This window comes from Oncorhynchus clarkii, chromosome 7 (assembly GCF_045791955.1).
Source record: "Oncorhynchus clarkii lewisi isolate Uvic-CL-2024 chromosome 7, UVic_Ocla_1.0, whole genome shotgun sequence".
NCBI classification, from domain to species: domain Eukaryota; kingdom Metazoa; phylum Chordata; class Actinopteri; order Salmoniformes; family Salmonidae; genus Oncorhynchus; species Oncorhynchus clarkii.
In genome coordinates, this window is record NC_092153.1 from 78603468 (window position 1) to 78626766 (window position 23299).

Here is a 23299-nt window from a genome sequence, read left to right on the forward strand (position 1 = left end):
GCAGTGCAGCTCAGTTTCCACCTCATTTTGTGGGCAGTGTGCACATAGCCTGTATTCTCTTGAGAGCCAGGTCTGTCTACGGCGGCCTTTCTCAATAGCAAGGCTATACTCACTAAGTCTGTACATAGTCAAAGCTTTCCTTAAGTTTGGGTCAGTCACAGTGGTCAGGTATTCTGCCATGGGAAACATGTGTTTACATAGCCAAAGCAAGTGAAGTAGATAATAAACAAAAGTGAAATAAACAATAAAAATGAACAGTAAACATTACACTCACAAAAGTTCCAAAAGAATAAAGACATTTCAAATATCATTGTGAAAATAGTACAAAAGGGAAAATAAATACATCTCTCTCTCATTTCAATTCAGTTCAAAGGGTTTTATTGGCATGGGAAAATAAATACATCTCTCTCTCATTTCAATTCAGTTCAAAGGGTTTTATTGGCATGGGAAATAAATACATCTCTCTCTCATTTCAATTCAGTTCAAAGGGTTTTATTGGCATGGGAAATAAATACATCTCTCTCTCATTTCAATTCAGTTCATAGGGTTTTATTGGCATGGGAAATAAATACATCTCTCTCTCATTTCAATTCAGTTCATAGGGTTTTATTGGCATGGGAAATAAATACATCTCTCTCATTTCAATTCAGTTCAAAGGGTTTTATTGGCATGGGAAATAAATACATCTCTCTCTCATTTCAATTCAGTTCAAAGGGTTTTATTGGCATGGGAAATAAATACATCTCTCTCTCATTTCAATTCAGTTCATAGGGTTTTATTGACATGGGAAATAAATACATCTCACTCTCATTTCAATTCAGTTCATAGGGTTTTATTGGCATGGGAAATAAATACATCTCTCTCTCATTTCAATTCAGTTCAAAGGGTTTTATTGGCATGGGAAATAAATACATCTCTCTCTCATTTCAATTCAGTTCAAAGGGTTTTATTGGCATGGGAAATAAATACATCTCTCTCTCATTTCAATTCAGTTCAAAGGGTTTTATTGGCATGGGAAATAAATACATCTCTCTCTCATTTCAATTCAGTTCAAAGGGTTTTATTGGCATGGGAAATAAATACATCTCTCATTTCAATTCAGTTCAAAGGGTTTTATTGGCATGGGAAATAAATACATCTCTCTCTCATTTCAATTCAGTTCATAGGGTTTTATTGGCATGGGAAATAAATACATCTCTCTCTCATTTCAATTCAGTTCATAGGGTTTTATTGGCATGGGAAATAAATACATCTCTCTCTCATTTCAATTCAGTTCAAAGGGTTTTATTGGCATGGGAAATAAATACATCTCTCTCTCATTTCAATTCAGTTCAAAGGGTTTTATTGGCATGGGAAATAAATACATCTCTCTCTCATTTCAATTCAGTTCATAGGGTTTTATTGGCATGGGAAATAAATACATCTCTCTCTCATTTCAATTCAGTTCAAAGGGTTTTATTGGCATGGGAAATAAATACATCTCTCTCTCATTTCAATTCAGTTCAAAGGGTTTTATTGGCATGGGAAATAAATACATCTCTCTCTCATTTCAATTCAGTTCAAAGGGTTTTATTGGCATGGGAAATAAATACACCTCTCTCTCATTTCAATTCAGTTCAAAGGGTTTTATTGGCATGGGAAATAAATACATCTCTCTCTCATTTCAATTAAGTTCATAGGGTTTTATTGGCATGGGAAATAAATACATCTCTCTCTCATTTCAATTCAGTTCATAGGGTTTTATTGGCATGGGAAATAAATACATCTCTCTCTCATTTCAATTCAGTTCAAAGGGTTTTATTGGCATGGGAAATAAATACATCTCTCTCTCATTTCAATTCAGTTCAAAGGGTTTTATTGGCATGGGAAATAAATACATCTCTCTCTCATTTCAATTCAGTTCAAAGGGTTTTATTGGCATGGGAAATAAATACATCTCTCTCTCATTTCAATTCAGTTCATAGGGTTTTATTGGCATGGGAAATAAATACATCTCTCTCTCATTTCAATTCAGTTCAAAGGGTTTTATTGGCATGGGAAATAAATACATCTCTCTCTCATTTCAATTCAGTTCAAAGGGTTTTATTGGCATGGGAAATAAATACATCTCTCTCTCATTTCAATTCAGTTCAAAGGGTTTTATTGGCATGGGAAATAAATACATCTCTCTCTCATTTCAATTCAGTTCAAAGGGTTTTATTGGCATGGGAAATAAATACATCTCTCTCATTTCAATTCAGTTCATAGGGTTTTATTAGCATGGGAAATAAATACATCTCTCTCATTTCAATTCAGTTCAAAGGGTTTTATTGGCATGGGAAATAAATACATCTCTCTCATTTCAATTCAGTTCATGGGGTTTTATTGGCATGGGAAATAAATACATCTCTCTCTCATTTCAATTCAGTTCAAAGGGTTTTATTGGCATGGGAAATAAATACATCTCTCTCTCATTTCAATTCAGTTCAAAGGGTTTTATTGGCATGGGAAATAAATACATCTCTCTCTCATTTCAATTCAGTTCAAAGGGTTTTATTGGCATGGGAAATAAATACATCTCTCTCTCATTTCAATTCAGTTCAAAGGGTTTTATTGGCATGGGAAATAAATACATCTCTCTCTCATTTCAATTCAGTTCAAATGGTTTTATTGGCATGGGAAATAAATACATCTCTCTCTCATTTCAATTCAGTTCAAAGGGTTTTATTGGCATGGGAAATAAATACATCTCTCTCTCATTTCAATTCAGTTCAAAGGGTTTTATTGGCATGGGAAATAAATACATCTCTCTCTCATTTCAATTCAGTTCAAAGGGTTTTATTGGCATGGAAAATAAATACATCTCTCTCTCATTTCAATTCAGTTCAAAGGGTTTTATTGGCATGGGAAATAAATACATCTCTCTCTCATTTCAATTCAGTTCATAGGATTTTATTGGCATGGGAAATAAATACATCTCTCTCTCATTTCAATTCAGTTCAAAGGGTTTTATTGGCATGGGAAATAAATACATCTCTCTCTCATTTCAATTCAGTTCAAAGGGTTTTATTGGCATGGGAAATAAATACATCTCTCTCTCATTTCAATTCAGTTCATAGGGTTTTATTGGCATGGGAAATAAATACATCTCTCTCTCATTTCAATTCAGTTCAAAGGGTTTTATTGGCATGGGAAATAAATACATCTCTCTCATTTCAATTCAGTTCAAAGGGTTTTATTGGCATGGGAAATAAATACATCTCTCTCTCATTTCAATTCAGTTCAAAGGGTTTTATTGGCATGGGAAATAAATACATCTCTCTCTCATTTCAATTCAGTTCAAAGGGTTTTATTGGCATGGGAAATAAATACATCTCTCTCATTTCAATTCAGTTCAAAGGGTTTTATTGGCATGGGAAATAAATACATCTCTCTCTCATGTCAATTCAGTTCAAAGGGTTTTATTGGCATGGGAAATAAATACATCTCTCTCTCATTTCAATTAAGTTCATAGGGTTTTATTGGCATGGGAAATAAATACATCTCTCTCTCATTTCAATTCAGTTCAAAGGGTTTTATTGGCATGGGAAATAAATACATCTCTCTCATTTCAATTCAGTTCATAGGGTTTTATTAGCATGGGAAATAAATACATCTCTCTCATTTCAATTCAGTTCAAAGGGTTTTATTGGCATGGGAAATAAATACATCTCTCTCATTTCAATTCAGTTCATAGGGTTTTATTGGCATGGGAAATAAATACATCTCTCTCTCATTTCAATTCAGTTCAAAGGGTTTTATTGGCATGGGAAATAAATACATCTCTCTCTCATTTCAATTCAGTTCGTAGGGTTTTATTGGCATGGGAAATAAATACATCTCTCTCTCATTTCAATTCAGTTCAAAGGGTTTTATTGGCATGGGAAATAAATACATCTCTCTCTCATTTCAATTCAGTTCAAAGGGTTTTATTGGCATGGGAAATAAATACATCTCTCTCTCATTTCAATTCAGTTCAAAGGGTTTTATTGGCATGGGAAATAAATACATCCCTCTCTCATTTCAATTCAGTTCAAAGGGTTTTATTGGCATGGGAAATAAATACATCTCTCTCTCATTTCAATTCAGTTCAAAGGGTTTTATTGGCATGGGAAATAAATACACCTCTCTCTCATGTCAATTCAGTTCAAAGGGTTTTATTGGCATGGGAAATAAATACATCTCTCTCTCATTTCAATTAAGTTCATAGGGTTTTATTGGCATGGGAAATAAATACATCTCTCTCTCATTTATATTCAGTTCAAAGGCTTTTATTGGCATGGGAAATAAATACATCTCTCTCTCATTTCAATTCAGTTCAAAGGGTTTTATTGGCATGGGAAATAAATACATCTCTCTCATTTCAATTCAGTTCAAAGGGTTTTATTGGCATGGGAAATAAATTAATCTCTCTCTCATTTCAATTCAGTTCAAAGGGTTTTATTGGCATGGGAAATAAATACATCTCTCTCTCATTTCAATTCAGTTCAAAGGGTTTTATTGGCATGGGAAATAAATACATCTCTCTCATTTCAATTCAGTTCAAAGGGTTTTATTGGCATGGGAAATAAATACACCTCTCTCTCATGTCAATTCAGTTCAAAGGGTTTTATTGGCATGGGAAATAAATACATCTCTCTCTCATTTCAATTAAGTTCATAGGGTTTTATTGGCATGGGAAATAAATACATCTCTCTCTCATTTCAATTCAGTTCAAAGGGTTTTATTGGCATGGGAAATAAATACATCTCTCTCATTTCAATTCAGTTCATAGGGTTTTATTAGCATGGGAAATAAATACATCTCTCTCATTTCAATTCAGTTCAAAGGGTTTTATTGGCATGGGAAATAAATACATCTCTCTCATTTCAATTCAGTTCATAGGGTTTTATTGGCATGGGAAATAAATACATCTCTCTCTCATTTCAATTCAGTTCAAAGGGTTTTATTGGCATGGGAAATAAATACATCTCTCTCTCATTTCAATTCAGTTCGTAGGGTTTTATTGGCATGGGAAATAAATACATCTCTCTCTCATTTCAATTCAGTTCAAAGGGTTTTATTGGCATGGGAAATAAATACATCTCTCTCTCATTTCAATTCAGTTCAAAGGGTTTTATTGGCATGGGAAATAAATACATCTCTCTCTCATTTCAATTCAGTTCAAAGGGTTTTATTGGCATGGGAAATAAATACATCTCTCTCTCATTTCAATTCAGTTCAAAGGGTTTTATTGGCATGGGAAATAAATACATCTCTCTCTCATTTCAATTCAGTTCAAAGGGTTTTATTGGCATGGGAAATAAATACACCTCTCTCTCATGTCAATTCAGTTCAAAGGGTTTTATTGGCATGGGAAATAAATACATCTCTCTCTCATTTCAATTAAGTTCATAGGGTTTTATTGGCATGGGAAATAAATACATCTCTCTCATTTCAATTCAGTTCAAAGGGTTTTATTGGCATGGGAAATAAATACACCTCTCTCTCATGTCAATTCAGTTCAAAGGGTTTTATTGGCATGGGAAATAAATACATCTCTCTCTCATTTCAATTAAGTTCATAGGGTTTTATTGGCATGGGAAATAAATACATCTCTCTCTCATTTCAATTCAGTTCAAAGGGTTTTATTGGCATGGGAAATAAATACATCTCTCTCATTTCAATTCAGTTCATAGGGTTTTATTAGCATGGGAAATAAATACATCTCTCTCATTTCAATTCAGTTCAAAGGGTTTTATTGGCATGGGAAATAAATACATCTCTCTCATTTCAATTCAGTTCATAGGGTTTTATTGGCATGGGAAATAAATACATCTCTCTCTCATTTCAATTCAGTTCAAAGGGTTTTATTGGCATGGGAAATAAATACATCTCTCTCTCATTTCAATTCAGTTCGTAGGGTTTTATTGGCATGGGAAATAAATACATCTCTCTCTCATTTCAATTCAGTTCAAAGGGTTTTATTGGCATGGGAAATAAATACATCTCTCTCTCATTTCAATTCAGTTCAAAGGGTTTTATTGGCATGGGAAATAAATACATCTCTCTCTCATTTCAATTCAGTTCAAAGGGTTTTATTGGCATGGGAAATAAATACATCTCTCTCTCATTTCAATTCAGTTCAAAGGGTTTTATTGGCATGGGAAATAAATACATCTCTCTCTCATTTCAATTCAGTTCAAAGGGTTTTATTGGCATGGGAAATAAATACACCTCTCTCTCATGTCAATTCAGTTCAAAGGGTTTTATTGGCATGGGAAATAAATACATCTCTCTCTCATTTCAATTAAGTTCATAGGGTTTTATTGGCATGGGAAATAAATACATCTCTCTCTCATTTCATTTCAGTTCAAAGGCTTTTATTGGCATGGGAAATAAATACATCTCTCTCTCATTTCAATTCAGTTCAAAGGGTTTTATTGGCATGGGAAATAAATACATCTCTCTCTCATTTCAATTCAGTTCATAGGGTTTTATTGGCATGGGAAATAAATACATCTCTCTCTCATTTCAATTCAGTTCAAAGGGTTTTATTGGCATGGGAAATAAATACATCTCTCTCTCATTTCAATTCAGTTCAAAGGGTTTTATTGGCATGGGAAATAAATACATCTCTCTCTCATTTCAATTCAGTTCAAAGGGTTTTATTGGCATGGGAAATAAATACATCTCTCTCTCATTTCAATTCAGTTCAAAGGGTTTTATTGGCATGGGAAATAAATACATCTCTCTCTCATTTCAATTCAGTTCATAGGGTTTTATTGGCATGGGAAATAAATACATCTCTCTCTCATTTCAATTCAGTTCAAAGGGTTTTATTGGCATGGGAAATAAATACATCTCTCTCTCATTTCAATTCAGTTCAAAGGGTTTTATTGGCATGGGAAATAAATACATCTCTCTCTCATTTCAATTCAGTTCAAAGGGTTTTATTGGCATGGGAAATAAATACATCTCTCTCTCATTTCAATTCAGTTCAAAGGGTTTTATTGGCATGGGAAATAAATACATCTCTCTCTCATTTCAATTCAGTTCATAGGGTTTTATTGGCATGGGAAATAAATACATCTCTCTCTCATTTCAATTCAGTTCAAAGGGTTTTATTGGCATGGGAAATAAATACATCTCTCTCTCATTTCAATTCAGTTCAAAGGGTTTTATTGGCATGGGAAATAAATACATCTCTCTCTCATTTCAATTCAGTTCATAGGGTTTTATTGGCATGGGAAATAAATACATCTCTCTCATTTCAATTCAGTTCAAAGGGTTTTATTGGCATGGGAAATAAATACATCTCTCTCTCATTTCAATTCAGTTCATAGGGTTTTATTGGCATGGGAAATAAATACATCTCTCTCTCATTTCACATCAGTTCAAAGGGTTTTATTGGCATGGGAAATAAATACATCTCTCTCTCATTTCAATTCAGTTCAAAGGGTTTTATTGGCATGGGAAATAAATACATCGCTCTCTCATTTAAATTCAGTTCATAGGGTTTTATTGGCATGGGAAATAAATACATCTCTCTCATTTCAATTCAGTTCAACGGGTTTTATTGGCATGGGAAATAAATACATCTCTCTCTCATTTCAATTCAGTTCAAAGGGTTTTATTGGCATGGGAAATAAATACATCTCTCTCTCATTTCAATTCAGTTCATAGGGTTTTATTGGCATGGGAAATAAATACATCTCTCTCTCATTTCAATTCAGTTCAAAGGGTTTTATTGGCATGGGAAATAAATACATCTCTGTCTCATTTCAATTCAGTTCATAGGGTTTTATTGGCATGGGTCTCATTTCAATTCAGTTCAAAGGGTTTTATTGGCATGGGAAATAAATACATCTCTCTCTCATTTCAATTCAGTTCAAAGGGTTTTATTGGCATGGGAAATAAATACATCTCTCTCTCATTTCAATTCAGTTCAAAGGGTTTTATTGGCATGGGAAATAAATACATCTCTGTCTCATTTCAATTCAGTTCATAGGGTTTTATTGGCATGGGAAATAAATACATCTCTCTCATTTCAATTCAGTTCAAAGGGTTTTATTGGCATGGGAAATAAATACATCTCTCTCTCATTTCAATTCAGTTCATAGGGTTTTATTGGCATGGGAAATAAATACATCTCTCTCTCATTTCAATTCAGTTCAAAGGGTTTTATTGGCATGGGAAATAAATACATCTCTCTCTCATTTCAATTCAGTTCAAAGGGTTTTATTGGCATGGGAAAATAAATACATCTCTCTCTCATTTCAATTCAGTTCAAAGGGTTTTATTGGCATGGGAAATAAATACATCTCTCTCTCATTTCAATTCAGTTCAAAGGGTTTTATTGGCATGGGAAATAAATACATCTCTCTCTCATTTCAATTCAGTTCATAGGGTTTTATTGGCATGGGAAATAAATACATCTCTCTCTCATTTCAATTCAGTTCAAAGGGTTTTATTGGCATGGGAAATAAATACATCTCTCTCTCATTTCAATTCAGTTCAAAGGGTTTTATTGGCATGGGAAATAAATACATCTCTCTCTCATTTCAATTCAGTTCAAAGGGTTTTATTGGCATGGGAAATAAATACATCTCTCTCTCATTTCAATTCAGTTCATAGGGTTTTATTGGCATGGTAAATAAATACATCTCTCTCTCATTTCAATTCAGTTCAAAGGGTTTTATTGGCATGGGAAATAAATACATCTCTCTCTCATTTCAATTCAGTTCAAAGGGTTTTATTGGCATGGGAAATAAATACATCTCTCTCTCATTTCAATTCAGTTCAAAGGGTTTTATTGGCATGGGAAATAAATACATCTCTCTCTCATTTCAATTCAGTTCAAAGGGTTTTATTGGCATGGGAAATAAATACATCTCTCTCTCATTTCAATTCAGTTCATAGGGTTTTATTGGCATGGGAAATAAATACATCTCTCTCTCATTTCAATTCAGTTCAAAGGGTTTTATTGGCATGGGAAATAAATACATCTCTCTCTCATTTCAATTCAGTTCAAAGGGTTTTATTGGCATGGGAAACATGTTACTTTGCAAAAACAAGTGAAATAGATTGTAGTTCTATTGAGATAACAGTTATTTGTATTTTTCCTGGTGCAAGAGAGAGAGAGAGAGAGAGAGAGAGAGAGAGAGAGAGAGAGACTGTCTGTCTGTCTGTCTGTCTGTCTGTGTCTTCATTAATATGGCTGGCCACTGGTAAACAGATGTTTGTTTAGAGATGAAAGGCAACTTATTTTGAAGATAACAATGCGTCTCTCTCTGTGTGTTCTTGTGATGCATTCTGGGAATAAATAAAATCCCAGTCAGTTAATTATTCATAAAAGAATAATACTCCCACAGAAACAATAACCTCTCTCACTGGGCAGAACTGGAATCCATGTGGAAAACTAATTGGATTTGAATATGTGGTAACCATATTTCATCATAGACAAACCTTCTATAGCGTATGTTGAATTTGTACCTTTACAAAAACTCAAATGCAAAGTTATATTCACTTTCAGAATTTGTTTATCTCTCTACATCTACCCTTTGCTCTCCCATCTAAGGTTTTAACCGAGCCCTGCTAGGATATTTGTCACTGACTATTACCAATGTGCAAATGATTGTTGAGAGATCTCCACTTAAAAACTAAATAGATTCACTGTTGCTAATAAAGTCATTCTGGAGGGTAGGTTTAACAAATGAAATGTGACCGTACTTTATCAATCATCAATGATGCTATTTAGCTCTTTATAGCTTTTGAACATTGAACTAAACATAGACAGTACAATAGGCCTAGTGCTTCCAGCTCTGGTTGATTTAAAAGGTAGTGATGTTGAATTGTGTTTGGTTGTCGACGCAACCAGATATCAACAATTGAAGGAGATGTATCTTCTGATTGGATAGTTCCATCTGTACCACTGACTTAATATCTCTTTAATTCCAGTTTGTCTACAAATTAATCATTAATATGTTGGATTCACATCATCTCAACCAACAATCTAAGCTAAAGAATAGGATTAAATCAAATAAAACTATATTTAAAGTGCATTTAAAATTGTATTTGATTTAGTCCTATACTTCAACTTAGATTTTAGGATGAGATGGAAATGTGAATCCAACATCTCAATGATTAATTTATAGATTAAAGACAAACTAAGTCAGTGGCACATTTGGAACTATCCAAGCAGAAGATAAATATCCTTCAAATGTTGATGTTTGCACCATGTACTTTTAATGTCATCTCAAATGCAATCCAAGTCATTTGGTCCTGCTATTCAAATCAAATCAAGCTTTATTTATTCAGCACATTTCAGACGTGAAATGCAACACAATGTTCTTCACAAGAAAAACGAATAAAAACAATGAAAATAAAAATGGAAGTATTTACTACACAACAAATATAAGATCAAAAACAAAAGAATATCAGTAAAAACGTAATGACTAAAAACCACCCTGAGGAAAAGCTATACTAAAAACCACCCTGAGGAAAAGCTAAACTAAAAACCACCCTGAGGAAAAAAACCACCCTGAGGAAAAGCTAAACTAAAAACCACCCTGAGGAAAAAAACAACCCTGAGGAAAAGCTATACTAAAAACCACCCTGAGGAAAAGCTATACTAAAAACCACCCTGAGGAAAAGCCAAACTAAAAACCACCCTGAGGAAAAGCTATACTAAAAACCACCCTGAGGAAAAGCTATACTAAAAACCACCCTGAGGAAAAGCTATACTAAAAACCACCCTGAGGAAAAGCTATACTAAAAACCACCCTGAGGAAAAGCTAAACTAAAAACCACCCTGAGGAAAAGCTATACTAAAAACCACCCTGAGGAAAAGCTAAACTAAAAACCACCCTGAGGAAAAGCTAAACTAAAAACCACCCTGAGGAAAAGCTATACTAAAAACCACCCTGAGGAAAAGCTATACTAAAAACCACCCTGAGGAAAAGCTATACTAAAAACCACCCTGAGGAAAAGCTAAACTAAAAACCACCCTGAGGAAAAGCTAAACTAAAAACCACCCTGAGGAAAAGCTAAACTAAAAACCACCCTGAGGAAAAGCTATACTAAAAAGGTGTAGATCTCTTTTAAAAATGTCCACAGTTTCAGCCCCCCTCAGGTTCTCTGGCAGGCTGTTCCAGAGGCTGGGGGCATAATGACTAAAGGCTGCTTCTCCATGTCTCTTGGTCCCAGGCTTTGGGATAGTTAAAAGGCTGCTTCTCCATGCCTCTTGGTCCTAGACTTTGGGATAGTTAATTAAAAGGCTGCTTCTCCATGCCTCTTGGTCCCAGGCTTTGGGATAGTTAATTAAAAGGCTGCTTCTCCATGCCTCTTGGTCCCAGGCTTTGGGATAGTTAAAAGGCTGCTTCTCCATGCCTCTTGGTCCCAGGCTTTGGGATAGTTAAAAGGCTGCTTCTCCATGCCTCTTGGTCCTTGGCTTTGGGATAGTTAAAAGGCTGCTTCTCCATGTCTCTTGGTCCTTGGCTTTGGGATAGTTAAAAGGCTGCCTCTCCATGCCTCTTGGTCCTAGGCTTTGGGATAGTTAAAAGGCCAGTGGACCTGAGGGAGCTACTGGGTACATAACTTAAAAGAACATCTGACAGGTATTGGGCTGCACAATCATGGATTGACTTAAAAATAAACAATAGAAGAATCTTAAAATGAATTATAAAACTCACAGGCAGCTAATGCAGAGACCTTAAACACGGTGTAATGTATAATGTGTGAACCTGGTGCAATGTGTGCTCTCCGTCTGGTCTTGATCAGTACCCATGCTGCATCATTCTGTATTTTTTGCAGCTGACCAATGATGTCTTGGGTAGTCCAGACAGGAGAGAATTACAGTAGTCAAGCCTGCTTGTAATCAAAGCATGGATGAGTCTCTCTGTATCAGCCGGAGACAGAAAGGGTTGTACTTTGGCAATGTTTCTCAGGTGGTATAAAGCTATTTTAGTCACATTCCTAATGTTCAGAAAACTAAAATGACACCTAGGTGTTTTTTAACCTGCTGTTTTATCTTCATAGATGAAGTACCACAGTGATATCACATTTATCTGTTGTATAAATAAACAAAATATCTGACATTTGAACTTTACTGTGCTTGTAAATGGTTGAAAGCACAGTGGTAGACATTTGGGTGACAACTAAACCAAAAAAAACAGAAATAGTTTTTCCATTGGAATTTGGTTTGTGCTTTTAGATAATTGAAAGCATAGTGATAACACATTGGAAATTCAACTAACTTATGGCTGTCTTTTTGAGTGGGTGAAAATAAAGAGTGAGTGAGAGAGTGAGTGAGAGAGTGAGTGAGAGAGTGAGTGAGAGAGTGAGTGAGAGCGTGAGTGAGTGAGAGAGTGAGAGAGTGAGAGAGTGAGAGAGTGAGTGAGTGAGTGAGAGAGAGTGAGAGAGTGAGTGAGTGAGTGAGTGAGTGAGTGAGTGAGAGAGTGAGTGAGTGAGAGAGTGAGTGATTGAGTGAGTGAGTGAGAGAGTGAGTGAGAGAGAGAGTGAGAGAGTGAGTGAGAGAGTGAGTGAGAGAGTGAGAGGGTGAGTGAGAGAGTGAGTGAGAGAGTGAGAGAGTGAGTGAGAGAGTGAGTGAGAGAGTGAGTGAGAGAGTGAGTGAGAGAGAGAGAGTGAGTGACTGAGAGTGAGAGAGTGAGTGAGAGAGTGAGTGAGAGAGTGAAAGAGTGAGAGAGTCTGCTTTGGCGGTGTTAACATATGTTTCCCATACCAATAAAGCCCCTTGTATTGAAATGAAATTGAATTGAGAGAGTACCTTCTGTCCAGGACATCTACAGCACCTGGTGTCACAGGAAGGCCAAGAAGATAATCAAGGACCTCAGCCACTCGAGACACAGCCTGTTCACCGCTACCCTCCAGTAGGCGAGGTCAGTACAGGTGCATCAAAGCTGGGACCGAGAGACTGAAAAACAGCTTCTATCTCAAGGCCATCAGACTGTTAAATAGTCACCACTAGCCAGCCTCCGCCCAGTACCCTGCCGTGAACTTTAGTCACTGTTACTAGCCGGCTACCACCCGGTTACTGAACCCTGCAACTTAGAGGCTGCTGCCCTATGTAAATAGACATGGAACACTGGTCACTTTAATAATGTTTACATACTATTTTATCCATTTCATAGACACAGTGTTCCAGTCAATGACGTCCTATTCAACTATTGCTGTTTAAATAGTATTTTATCCTATGTATTCTACAGATATACTAAATATTCTATCCACATAATGTCCATAATGTCTATACATCCAATCATATATTGGACACACCTACTCATTCAAGGGTTTTTCTTAATTGTTTTACAATTTTCTACATTGTAGAATAATAGTGAAGATGTCAAAATTATGAAATACTGTAACACATACGGAATCATGTAGTAACCAAAAAAAGTGTTAAACAAATCTTTTAAATATGAGATTCTTCAAAGTAGCCACCCTTTGCCTTGATGACAGCTTTGCACACTCTTGGCATTCTCTCAACCAGCTTCACCATTTACTACGTTACAATGTGTTAGGCATCTAACAAAGTTTGTTATGTAAAATGGAAATCTGGAATGAGTTAAACCAGACTGCCGGTAGCCTTAGGAACTCAACCAAAGGAATTCTATAAAGTTTATTTACTTGTAAAAGGTTGGAATCAAATCGTTTGGGTCTGTCTGTATTTAAAGGGCTACTGCGGTGTCCTGAAACTGACCATGTGTTCATGTGGTTTATTAAACTGTGTCTCTCTCAAGGTGATTTGTTTATTAAACAGTGTCTCTCTCAAGGTGATTTGTTTATTAAACAGTGTCTCTCTCAAGATGATTTATATGTTTATTAAACTTTCAAGGTGAGTTTTGAATCAAACTGCTTTTTCAAAAATAATTAACCCATCAAAACAATATACTGTAGTGACTAACAACAGAAGGAGCAAAAAAAGGCAGTCTGGTTTTGTGTTTGTGGTCTATGTCTTGTGGTTGGATAATGTGCATGTAATCAGCTTCTTGCGCAACAACTTGTCTATTCCAAAAAGTCTAGGCCTAATGGTGGATATTTACGATAATACCCAGGAAGGAATTTACTACGAACTGTTTGAAAAACAACACAATCCCAAAACATTATCACTGACATAAAACCACCAACACAAAAGCCCCATGCTGTATATTGCACATTCTTTTTTTTATATTGCAAATAGGTTTGTAGCTATCCATCACCACGATCTCCTGGCTAGCCGGTATAAAGCCATTCTCTCACCTCACCACCAGGTCAACGAGCATTGGCAGATTACTGTCAATACATCCATTTATGTGAGATTGCATCCCAAATATAACTCAGTTTTCTCTTCATAAGACCTGCTTCTAATCATTTTTCATATAGTCTATCTGATATAGCTCCCGAGTGGCGCAGCGGTCTAAGGCACTGCATCTCAGTGCAAGAGGTGTCACTACAGTGGTTTGAATCCAGGCTGCATCACATCCGATTGTGATTGGGAGTCCAACAGTTGTGGTGCACAATTGGCCCAGCATCGTCCGGGTTTGGCTGGGGTAGGCCATCATTGTAAATACAAATTTGTTCTTAGCTGACAAGCCTAGTTAAATAAAACAATACTTGGAAATGTTATGTTATTGTGTTTTTGTCCAATGTAGCGTGGTCTATGGTTGTCAAAAACGAATGTAGCTTACTGTTGGTTGACAAAAAACAATGTAGCTTACTGTTGGTTGTCAAAAACCAATGTAGCGTGCTGTTGGTTGTCAAAAACCAATGTAGCTTACTGTTGGTTGTCAAAAACCAATGTAGCGTGCTGTTGGTTGTCAAAAACCAATGTAGCTTACTGTTGGTTGTCAAAAACCAATGTAGCGTGCTGTTGGTTGTCAAAAACCAATGTAGCTTACTGTTGGTGTTCAAAAACCAATGTAGCTTACTGTTGGTTGTCAAAAACCAATGTAGCGTGCTGTTGGTTGTCAAAAACCAATGTAGCTTACTGTTGGTGTTCAAAAACCAATGTAGCTTACTGTTGGTTGTCAAAAACCAATGTAGCGTGCTGTTGGTTGACAAAAACCAATGTAGCGTGCTGTTGCTTGTCACTGCTGGTCTTTCCCAGTACATTTAAACAGGCCAGTCTAGTACCGTTTGGCTTGGTTTGACTCAGCTCAGGCGTGTGTAAAGGTTTATAAGTGTCTCCTCATTGAGCTGGAGGGGGAACAGTGACTCATCGGTAAGTAGCCTTCTGAAAAAATTGCCTTCTAAAAATGTACAAAACGTCTACATCTAGACTCTGTGGTGCCATCTGAGAAGGTTACGACTGTGTGTGTGTGTCTGTGTGTGTCTGTGTGTGTGTGTGTGTGTGTCTGTGTGTGTCTGTGTGTGTCTGTGTGTGTGTGTGTGTCTGTGTGTCTGTGTGTGTGTGTGTGTCTGTGTGTCTGTGTGTGTGTGTGTGTGTGTGTGTGTGTGTCTGTGTGTGTGTGTGTATGTGTGTGTGTGTGTGTCTGTGTGTGTATGTGTGTCTGTGTGTCTGTGTCTGTGTCTGTGTCTGTGTGTGTGTGTGTCTGTGTGTCTGTGTCTGTGTGTGTGTCTGTGTCTGTGTCTGTGTGTGTGTGTGTGTGTCTGTGTGTCTGTGTGTGTGTGTGTGTGTGTGTGTGTGTCTGTGTGTGTGTGTGTGTGTGTCTGTGTGTCTGTGTCTGTGTCTGTGTCTGTGTCTGTGTCTGTGTGTGTGTGTGTGTGTGTCTGTGTGTGTGTGTGTGTGTGTCTGTGTCTGTGTCTGTGTCTGTGTGTGTCTGTGTGTCTGTGTGTGTGTGTGTGTGTGTGTGTGTGTAGTCCACTTGACCAGTGTGTAGTGGGCTTCATTTGTTGTTGTGCCCAGTCACGTATGGTTGAAAAAACGATATAATTTGTGTCAGGCAGAGAAGGGCAAAGCCTAAGCCAGCAGCATACCACCCTGCATCCCACTGCTGGCTTCTAAAGCTAAGCAGGGTTGTTTCTGGTCTGTCCCTGGATGGGAGACCAGATGCTGCTAGAAGTGATCTAAAACAAAAATATCCCAATGGCCCAGGGCAATGATTGGGGACATTGTCCTGTGTAGGGTACTGTCTTTTGGATGGGATGTTAAATGGGTGTCTTGACTCTCTGTGGTCACTAAAAATCCCATGGCACTGATCGTAAGAGTGTTAACCCTGATGTCCTGGCTAAATTCCCAACCCGCCCCCCTACCATGTAACTATTCCCCAGGTCTTTGCCTGTAAATGAGAATGTGTTCTCAGTCAACTCACCTGGTAATATAAAAATACTAATGTGCCTCTCATAGTATGGGTTAGGACTTGCTGGAGCAGGAGGTTGGTGGTTGCTCTAACACCATGCACCTTCAAACTGCTCCAACACCATGCACCTTCCGTTTGTTTAAGGTGGGCCCTTATGGCAGCAGTGTTGGAGCAGTTTGTGGCAGCAGTGTTGGAGCAGTTTGTTTAAGGTGGGCCCTTATGGCAGCAGTGTTGGAGCAGTTTGTTTAAGGTGGGCCCTTATGGCAGCAGTGTTGGAGCAGTTTGTTTAAGGTGGGCCCTTATGGCAGCAGTGTTGGAGCAGTTTATGGCAGCAGTGTTGGAACAGTTTGTTCAAGGTGGGCCCTTATGGCAGCAGTGTTGGAGCAGTTTATGGCAGCAGTGTTGGAACAGTTTGTTCAAGGTGGGCCCTTATGGCAGCAGTGTTGGAGCAGTTTATGGCAGCAGTGTTGGAGCAGTTTGTTTAAGGTGGGCCCTTATGGCAGCAGTGTTGGAGCAGTTTGTGGCAGCAGTGTTGGAGCAGTTTGTTTAAGGTGGGCCCTTATGGCAGCAGTGTTGGAGCAGTTTGTGGCAGCAGTGTTGGAGCAGTTTGTTTAAGGTGGGCCCTTATGGCAGCAGTGTTGGAGCAGTTTATGGCAGCAGTGTTGGAGCAGTTTGTTTAAGGTGGGCCCTTATGGCAGCAGTGTTGGAGCAGTTTATGGCAGCAGTGTTGGAGCAGTTTGTGGCAGCAGTGTTGGAGCAGTTTGTGGCAGCAGTGTTGGAGCAGTTTATGGCAGCAGTGTTGGAACAGTTTGTTCAAGGTGGGCCCTTATGGCAGTAGTGTTGGAGCAGTTTATGGCAGCAGTGTTGGAAAAGTTTGTTCAAGGTGGGCCCTTATGGCAGCAGTGTTGGAGCAGTTTATGGCAGCAGTGTTGGAGCAGTTTATGGCAGCAGTGTTGGAGCAGTTTATGGCAGCAGTGTTGGAGCAGTTTGTGGCAGCAGTGTTGGAGCAGTTTGTTTAAGGTGGGCCCTTATGGCAGCAGTGTTGGAGCAGTTTGTGGCAGCAGTGTTGGAGCAGTTTGTGGCAGCAGTGTTGGAGCAGTTTGTTCAAGGTGGGCCCTTATGGCAGCAGTGTTGGAGCAGTTTGTGGCAGCAGTGTTGGAGCAGTTTGTTCAAGGTGGGCCCTGACGCCATTCATGTGCTGTCGACTACTGATTCATGCTTTGATTTAGCAAGTTGAGATGTTGCTTATTTATACTTATGCAGAAGTTTAATTCTATTATATTTTATTAAACTTTATTTATTTTCTTGTTGTTGGGAAAATAACTAAATTAACTTGAACTTGAACTTTCTTGTTTGATCTGCTGTCTGTTTCAGACTGTTTTGAATAACACCATTAGAAGCTGTTTAAGTTGATTTGAATAACACCATTAGAAGCTGTTTAGGTTGATTTGAATAACACCATTAGAAGCTGTTTAGGTTGATTTAAATAACACCATTAGAAGCTGTTTAGGTTGATTTGAATAACACCATTAGAAGCTGTTTAGGTTGATTTGAATAACACCATTAGAAGCTGTTTAGGTTGATTTAAATAACACCATTAGAAGCTGTTTAGGTTATGCTGGGGTATTTATGGTTTGCATTATCATATTAGTGTATTCCAGCCAGACTACAGACCCGGGTTCAAATATTATTGGATATCTAGCGATAGGTCTTACCCAATAAATAACTTTACAAAAAGGACTCATTGGTAAACAGGTTGGAGAACTCAACAGACAGGGTCTGTTATATATCTTCTTAGTTCAGGCTTTATTCCATGATCGGATGAACACACATATACTGATGTTTTGACAGGTATACTGATGTTTTGACAGGTATACTGATGTTCTGACAGGTATACTGATGCTCTGACAGGTATACTGATGCTCTGACAGGTATACTGATGTTCTGACAGGTATACTGATGCTCTGACAGGTATACTGATGCTCTGACAGGTATACTGATGTTCTGACAGGTATACTGATGTTTTGACAGGTATACTGATGTTCTGACAGGTATACTGATGTTCTGACAGGTATACTGATGCTCTGACAGGTATACTGATGTTCTGACAGGTATACTGATGTTCTGACAGGTATACTGATGTTCTGACAGGTATACTGATGCTCTGACAGGTATACTGTGTTCTGACAGGTATACTGATGTTCTGACAGGTATACTGATGTTTTGACAGGTATACTGATGTTCTGACAGGTATACTGATGTTCTGACAGGTATACTGATGTTTTGACAGGTATACTAATGTTCTGACAGGTACACTGATGCTCTGACAGGTATACTGATGTTCTGACAGGTATACTGATGTTCTGACAGGTATACTGATGTTCTGACAGGTATATTGATGTTCTGACAGGTATACTGATGTTTTGACAGGTATACTGATGTTCTGACAGGTATACGTCACATGACGTCGTCATCAGAGTATTTTGAGCATGCAAATACTTTGATTGTTTGCTTTGATTTGAGATAGTCTTCTTCCCTGGTCTGGTCTGGTCTGGCCTGGTCTGGCCTTGTCTGGTCTGGCCTATTCTGGTCTGGTCTGCCTTGTCTGGTCTGGCCTGGTCTGGTCTCGTCTGGCCTGCCTTGTCTGGTCTGGCCTGCTCTGGTCTGGTCTGCCTTGTCTGGTCTGGCCTGGTCTGGCATGCTCTGGTCTGGTCTGGCATGCTCTGGTCTGCCTTGTCTGGTCTGCCTGTCTGGTCTGGCATGATCTGGTCTAGCCTGCTCTGGTCTGGTCTGGCCTGCTCTGGTCTGCCTTGTCTGGTCTGGCCTTTTCTTGCATAACCTCCAGAACCACAGCTGCTCATTTAAAAGATCATAGCAACTGATTGCAGAAGCTGTGAGTTTGTGTGTGTGTGTGTTATGGTGCTGATTAAAGAAGCTTTGGCTTGGAAGACTTGTACAGGAGTGCACTACTCGGTGTCGTTATCATTGGCTACACGCGTCAGAGATCAAATGTGACTCCACACAAAGACACCATGTTTCATAACAAAGCTAAAAAAAACAGAAACGTAGCATCAAAACGACTGGCGGGTTTCATAACCACGTCTTTATAGCAGTTCAATAATGATGAGAAGGGAGACAGGAATCAGTTTAACCATTTATCTGGAACGTGATCATCTCAACACACACAACACCCATGATGCTCTGCGACACAACTCCAATACACCACAGACACAACACATAGACATTCGTGGCACCAAAATCATGATAGCTCTGTGTACTGCACAGGACCCAGACATAGACATAGACACAGCCGGATACAGACACCAATACAGACAGATTATGACACCAATATGGACAGACACAGACAGACAGCCACAGACAAAGCAGACACAGATACAGGCAGACACAGATACAGACACAGATACAGACACAGAGGCAACTTGTATTCTCAGTGTTCACCAAAGTTGTGTTGTGAATCTGGCCTGTTGTGTAGGTTTAGGTTAGGCCTGTCTGCTCTGCCAGCCTATGGCAACACCAAAGCTGGACTAAATACCTGAATGTTTTCCAGTACTGGCTTTGCTCCAGGCATTTGAGACTGTGTTAGAAGAGTGTCCATTTTACTGGCTTTGCTCCAGGCATTTGAGACTGTGTTAGAAGAGTGTCCATTTTACTGGCTTTGCCCCAGGCATTTGAGACTGTGTTAGAAGAGTGTCCATTGTACTGGCTTTGCTCCAGGCATTTGAGACTGTGTTGGAAGAGTGTCCATTGTACTGGCTTTGCTCCAGGCATTTGAGACTGTGTTGGAAGAGTGTCCATTGTACTGGCTTTGCCCCAGGCATTTGAGACTGTGTTGGAAGAGTGTCCATTTTACTGGCTTTTTCCCCAGGCATTTGAGACTGTGTTGGAAGAGTGTCCATTGTACTGGCTTTGCCCCAGGCATTTGAGACTGTGTTGGAAGAGTGTCCATTTTACTGGCTTTTTCCCCAGGCATTTGAGACTGTGTTGGAAGAGGATATGTCCATTTTACTGGCTTTGCCCCAGGCATTTGAGACTGTGTTGGAAGAGTGTCCATTGTACTGGCTTTGCCCCAGGCATTTGAGACTGTGTTGGAAGAGTGTCCATTGTACTGGCTTTGCCCCAGGCATTTGAGACTGTGTTGGAAGAGTGTCCATTTTACTGGCTTTGCCCCAGGCATTTGAGACTGTGTTGGAAGAGGATATGTCCATTTTACTGGCTTTGCCCCAGGCATTTGAGACTGTGTTGGAAGAGTGTCCATTGTACTGGCTTTGCTCCAGGCATTTGAGACTGTGTTGGAAGAGTGTCCATTGTACTGGCTTTGCTCCAGGCATTTGCGACTGTGTTGGAAGAGTGTCCATTGTACTGGCTTTGCTCCAGGCATTTGAGACTGTGTTGGAAGAGTGTCCATTGTACTGGCTTTGCCCCAGGCATTTGAGACTGTGTTGGAAGAGTGTCCATTGTACTGGCTTTGCCCCAGGCATTTGAGACTGTGTTGAAAGAGGATATGTCCATTGTACTGGCTTTGCTCCAGGCATTTGAGACTGTGTTGGAAGAGTGTCCATTGTACTGGCTTTGCTCCAGGCATTTGAGACTGTGTTGGAAGAGTGTCCATTGTACTGGCTTTGCTCCAGGCATTTGAGACTGTGTTGGAAGAGTGTCCATTTTACTGGCTTTGCTCCAGGCATTTGAGACTGTGTTGAAAGAGGATATGTCCATTTTACTGGCTTTGCTCCAGGCATTTGAGACTGTGTTGGAAGAGTGTCCATTGTACTGGCTTTGCTCCAGGCATTTGAGACTGTGTTGGAAGAGTGTCCATTGTACTGGCTTTGCTCCAGGCATTTGAGACTGTGTTGGAAGAGTGTCCATTGTACTGGCTTTGCTCCAGGCATTTGAGACTGTGTTAGAAGAGTGTCCATTGTGGGAAGCTAATCTTTCTAAAGCATTGTTTGTAAAAAAAAGTTAATTGTACGATGTGGCAGCCTCCATCCCTCCCTCCCTGGCATTGCTCTCGTTGTTTGTACTGTGAACAATAGGATGAATGTCTGTCTGTCTTGTCCCCAAATTACACACCATTCCCTATGTAGTGCACTACTTTTGACCAGAGCCCTTACGTAGGGTTTCATTTCGGATCGCAGACTCTGTGTTAGTCATGCTGTGCGTAGCAGAATAATACTATTTGTCATTGTTGTGATTCCTAAGGTTTTTGTGAAGCCTGCCAGGAACAATGATGGGGATATGTGCAAATTCTGCAGTGATCATTACGGTTGGATTATCCTGGGTTATTTTTAACGATGTAAATAATAATTTCAATTGGAATGCCCTTCTGGTTAATGCAATGTTCTGTCTACTCTCTCACAGGCACACACGCACGCACGCACGCACACACGCACACACGCACACACACACGCACACACACACACACACACACACGGCAAGGAATATTGCTCTAGGTCATGACTGTAATAAAACAATGCTTCTGTTGTTTCCATTGGTTGTTCACTTTAGGTCAACTGTTCCTTGGGCCTTTCAAATCCAATGTAGATTCTGCAATCCAAATGGCACCCTATTCCCTTTCTAGTGCACTACTTTTGACCAGAGCCCTATGGCACCCTATTCCCTATATAGTGCACTACTTTTGACCAGGGGGGAATAGAGTGGCGTTTGAGACGCAGTCCAAGTCTTAATTGTTCATGCAACAATAAAAGTGTGGTTCACCACATATGATGGATAGCAGAGAGGAAGACTGGCAACAGAGAGGAAGACTGGCAGAGGAGAAGAGGACTAGCAGTGGAGATGAGGACTGGCAGTGGAGATGAGGGCTGGCAGTGGAGAGGAGGACTGGCAGCGGAGATGAGGACTGGCAGTGGAGAAGAGGACTAGCAGTGGAGATGAGGACTAGCAGCGGAGATGAGGACTGGCAGCTGAGATGAGGACTGGCAGTGGAGAAGAGGACTGGCAGCAGAGAGGAAGACTGTCAGAGGAGAAGAGGACTAGCAGTGGAGAAGACGACTGGTAGCAGAGAGCAAGACTGGCAGAGGAGAAGAGGACTAGCAGTGGAGAAGAGGACTGGCAGTAGAGAGGAAGACTGGCAGAGAAGAAGAGGACTAGCAGTGGAGAAGAGGACTTGCAGCAGAGAGGAAGACTGGCAGCAGAGAGGAAGACTGGCAGCAGAGAGGAAGACTGGCAGAGGAGAAGAGGACTGGCAGCAGAGAGGAAGACTGGCAGCAGAGAGGAAGACTGGCAGCAGAGAGGAAGACTGGCAGAGGAGAAGAGGACTAGCAGTGGAGAAGAGGACTGGCAGCAGAGAGGAAGACTGGCAGCAGAGAGGAAGACTGGCAGAGGAGAAGAGGACTGGCAGCAGAGAGGAAGACTGGCAGCAGAGAGGAAGACTGGCAGCAGAGAGGAAGACTGGCAGAGGAGAAGAGGACTAGCAGTGGAGAAGAGGACTGGCAGCGGAGAGGAAGACTGGCAGCAGAGAGGAAGACTGGCAGCGGAGAGGAGGACTGGCAGTGGAGAGGAGGACTGGCAGCATGAGAAAAACAAGACTTGAAATTCTTCTGTTTGTGTTTTTAGCTCAGCATGCATAACGCACTGTGGGCTACTCCTTTGCCGAACCAGAACAATGTGCATACCATAGTTTAGCCCAATGTGCATTACAAAGCCCAATGAGCATTACAAAGCCCAATGAGCATGACAAAGCCCAATGAGTATTGTGCGTGACATACTGTATGCTATAGGCCACTCCCAGTGCTGAACCAGACCCCGAATCTGCATAGAACCTGTACAGGAGTCTTTTGATGGCGCTTTTGGAGTGTTTTCTGCTATGTCAGAAGTTATGCTGAGTTCGTATAGTAAATGGTATGCATACAAAACAGCAAATTCCATAGGCCATAGTATACATACTGTACAACAATAAACGCAACATGCAACAATTTCAACGGTTTTACTGAGTTACAGTTCATATGAGGAAATCAGTCAATTGAAATAAATAAAAATTAGGGCTTCATCTATGGATTTCACATGACTGG

General features: G+C 39.5%; 1 protein-coding gene across 2 annotated transcripts in view; it reads right to left on the minus strand.

Moving 5' to 3' along the window:
- The window catches only part of LOC139413892 (gamma-glutamyl hydrolase-like), a 48202-nt gene extending 35285 nt beyond the window's left edge, over positions 1-12917 (minus strand). For both annotated transcript variants that reach the window (XM_071161734.1, XM_071161735.1), the window contains exon 1: positions 12785-12917. In XM_071161734.1, the coding sequence (XP_071017835.1) occupies positions 12785-12800 (16 nt within the window). In that variant the 5' untranslated portion in view covers positions 12801-12917. The remainder of the gene's footprint in view (positions 1-12784) is intronic.
- Between the last annotated feature and the right edge of the window lie 10382 nt (positions 12918-23299).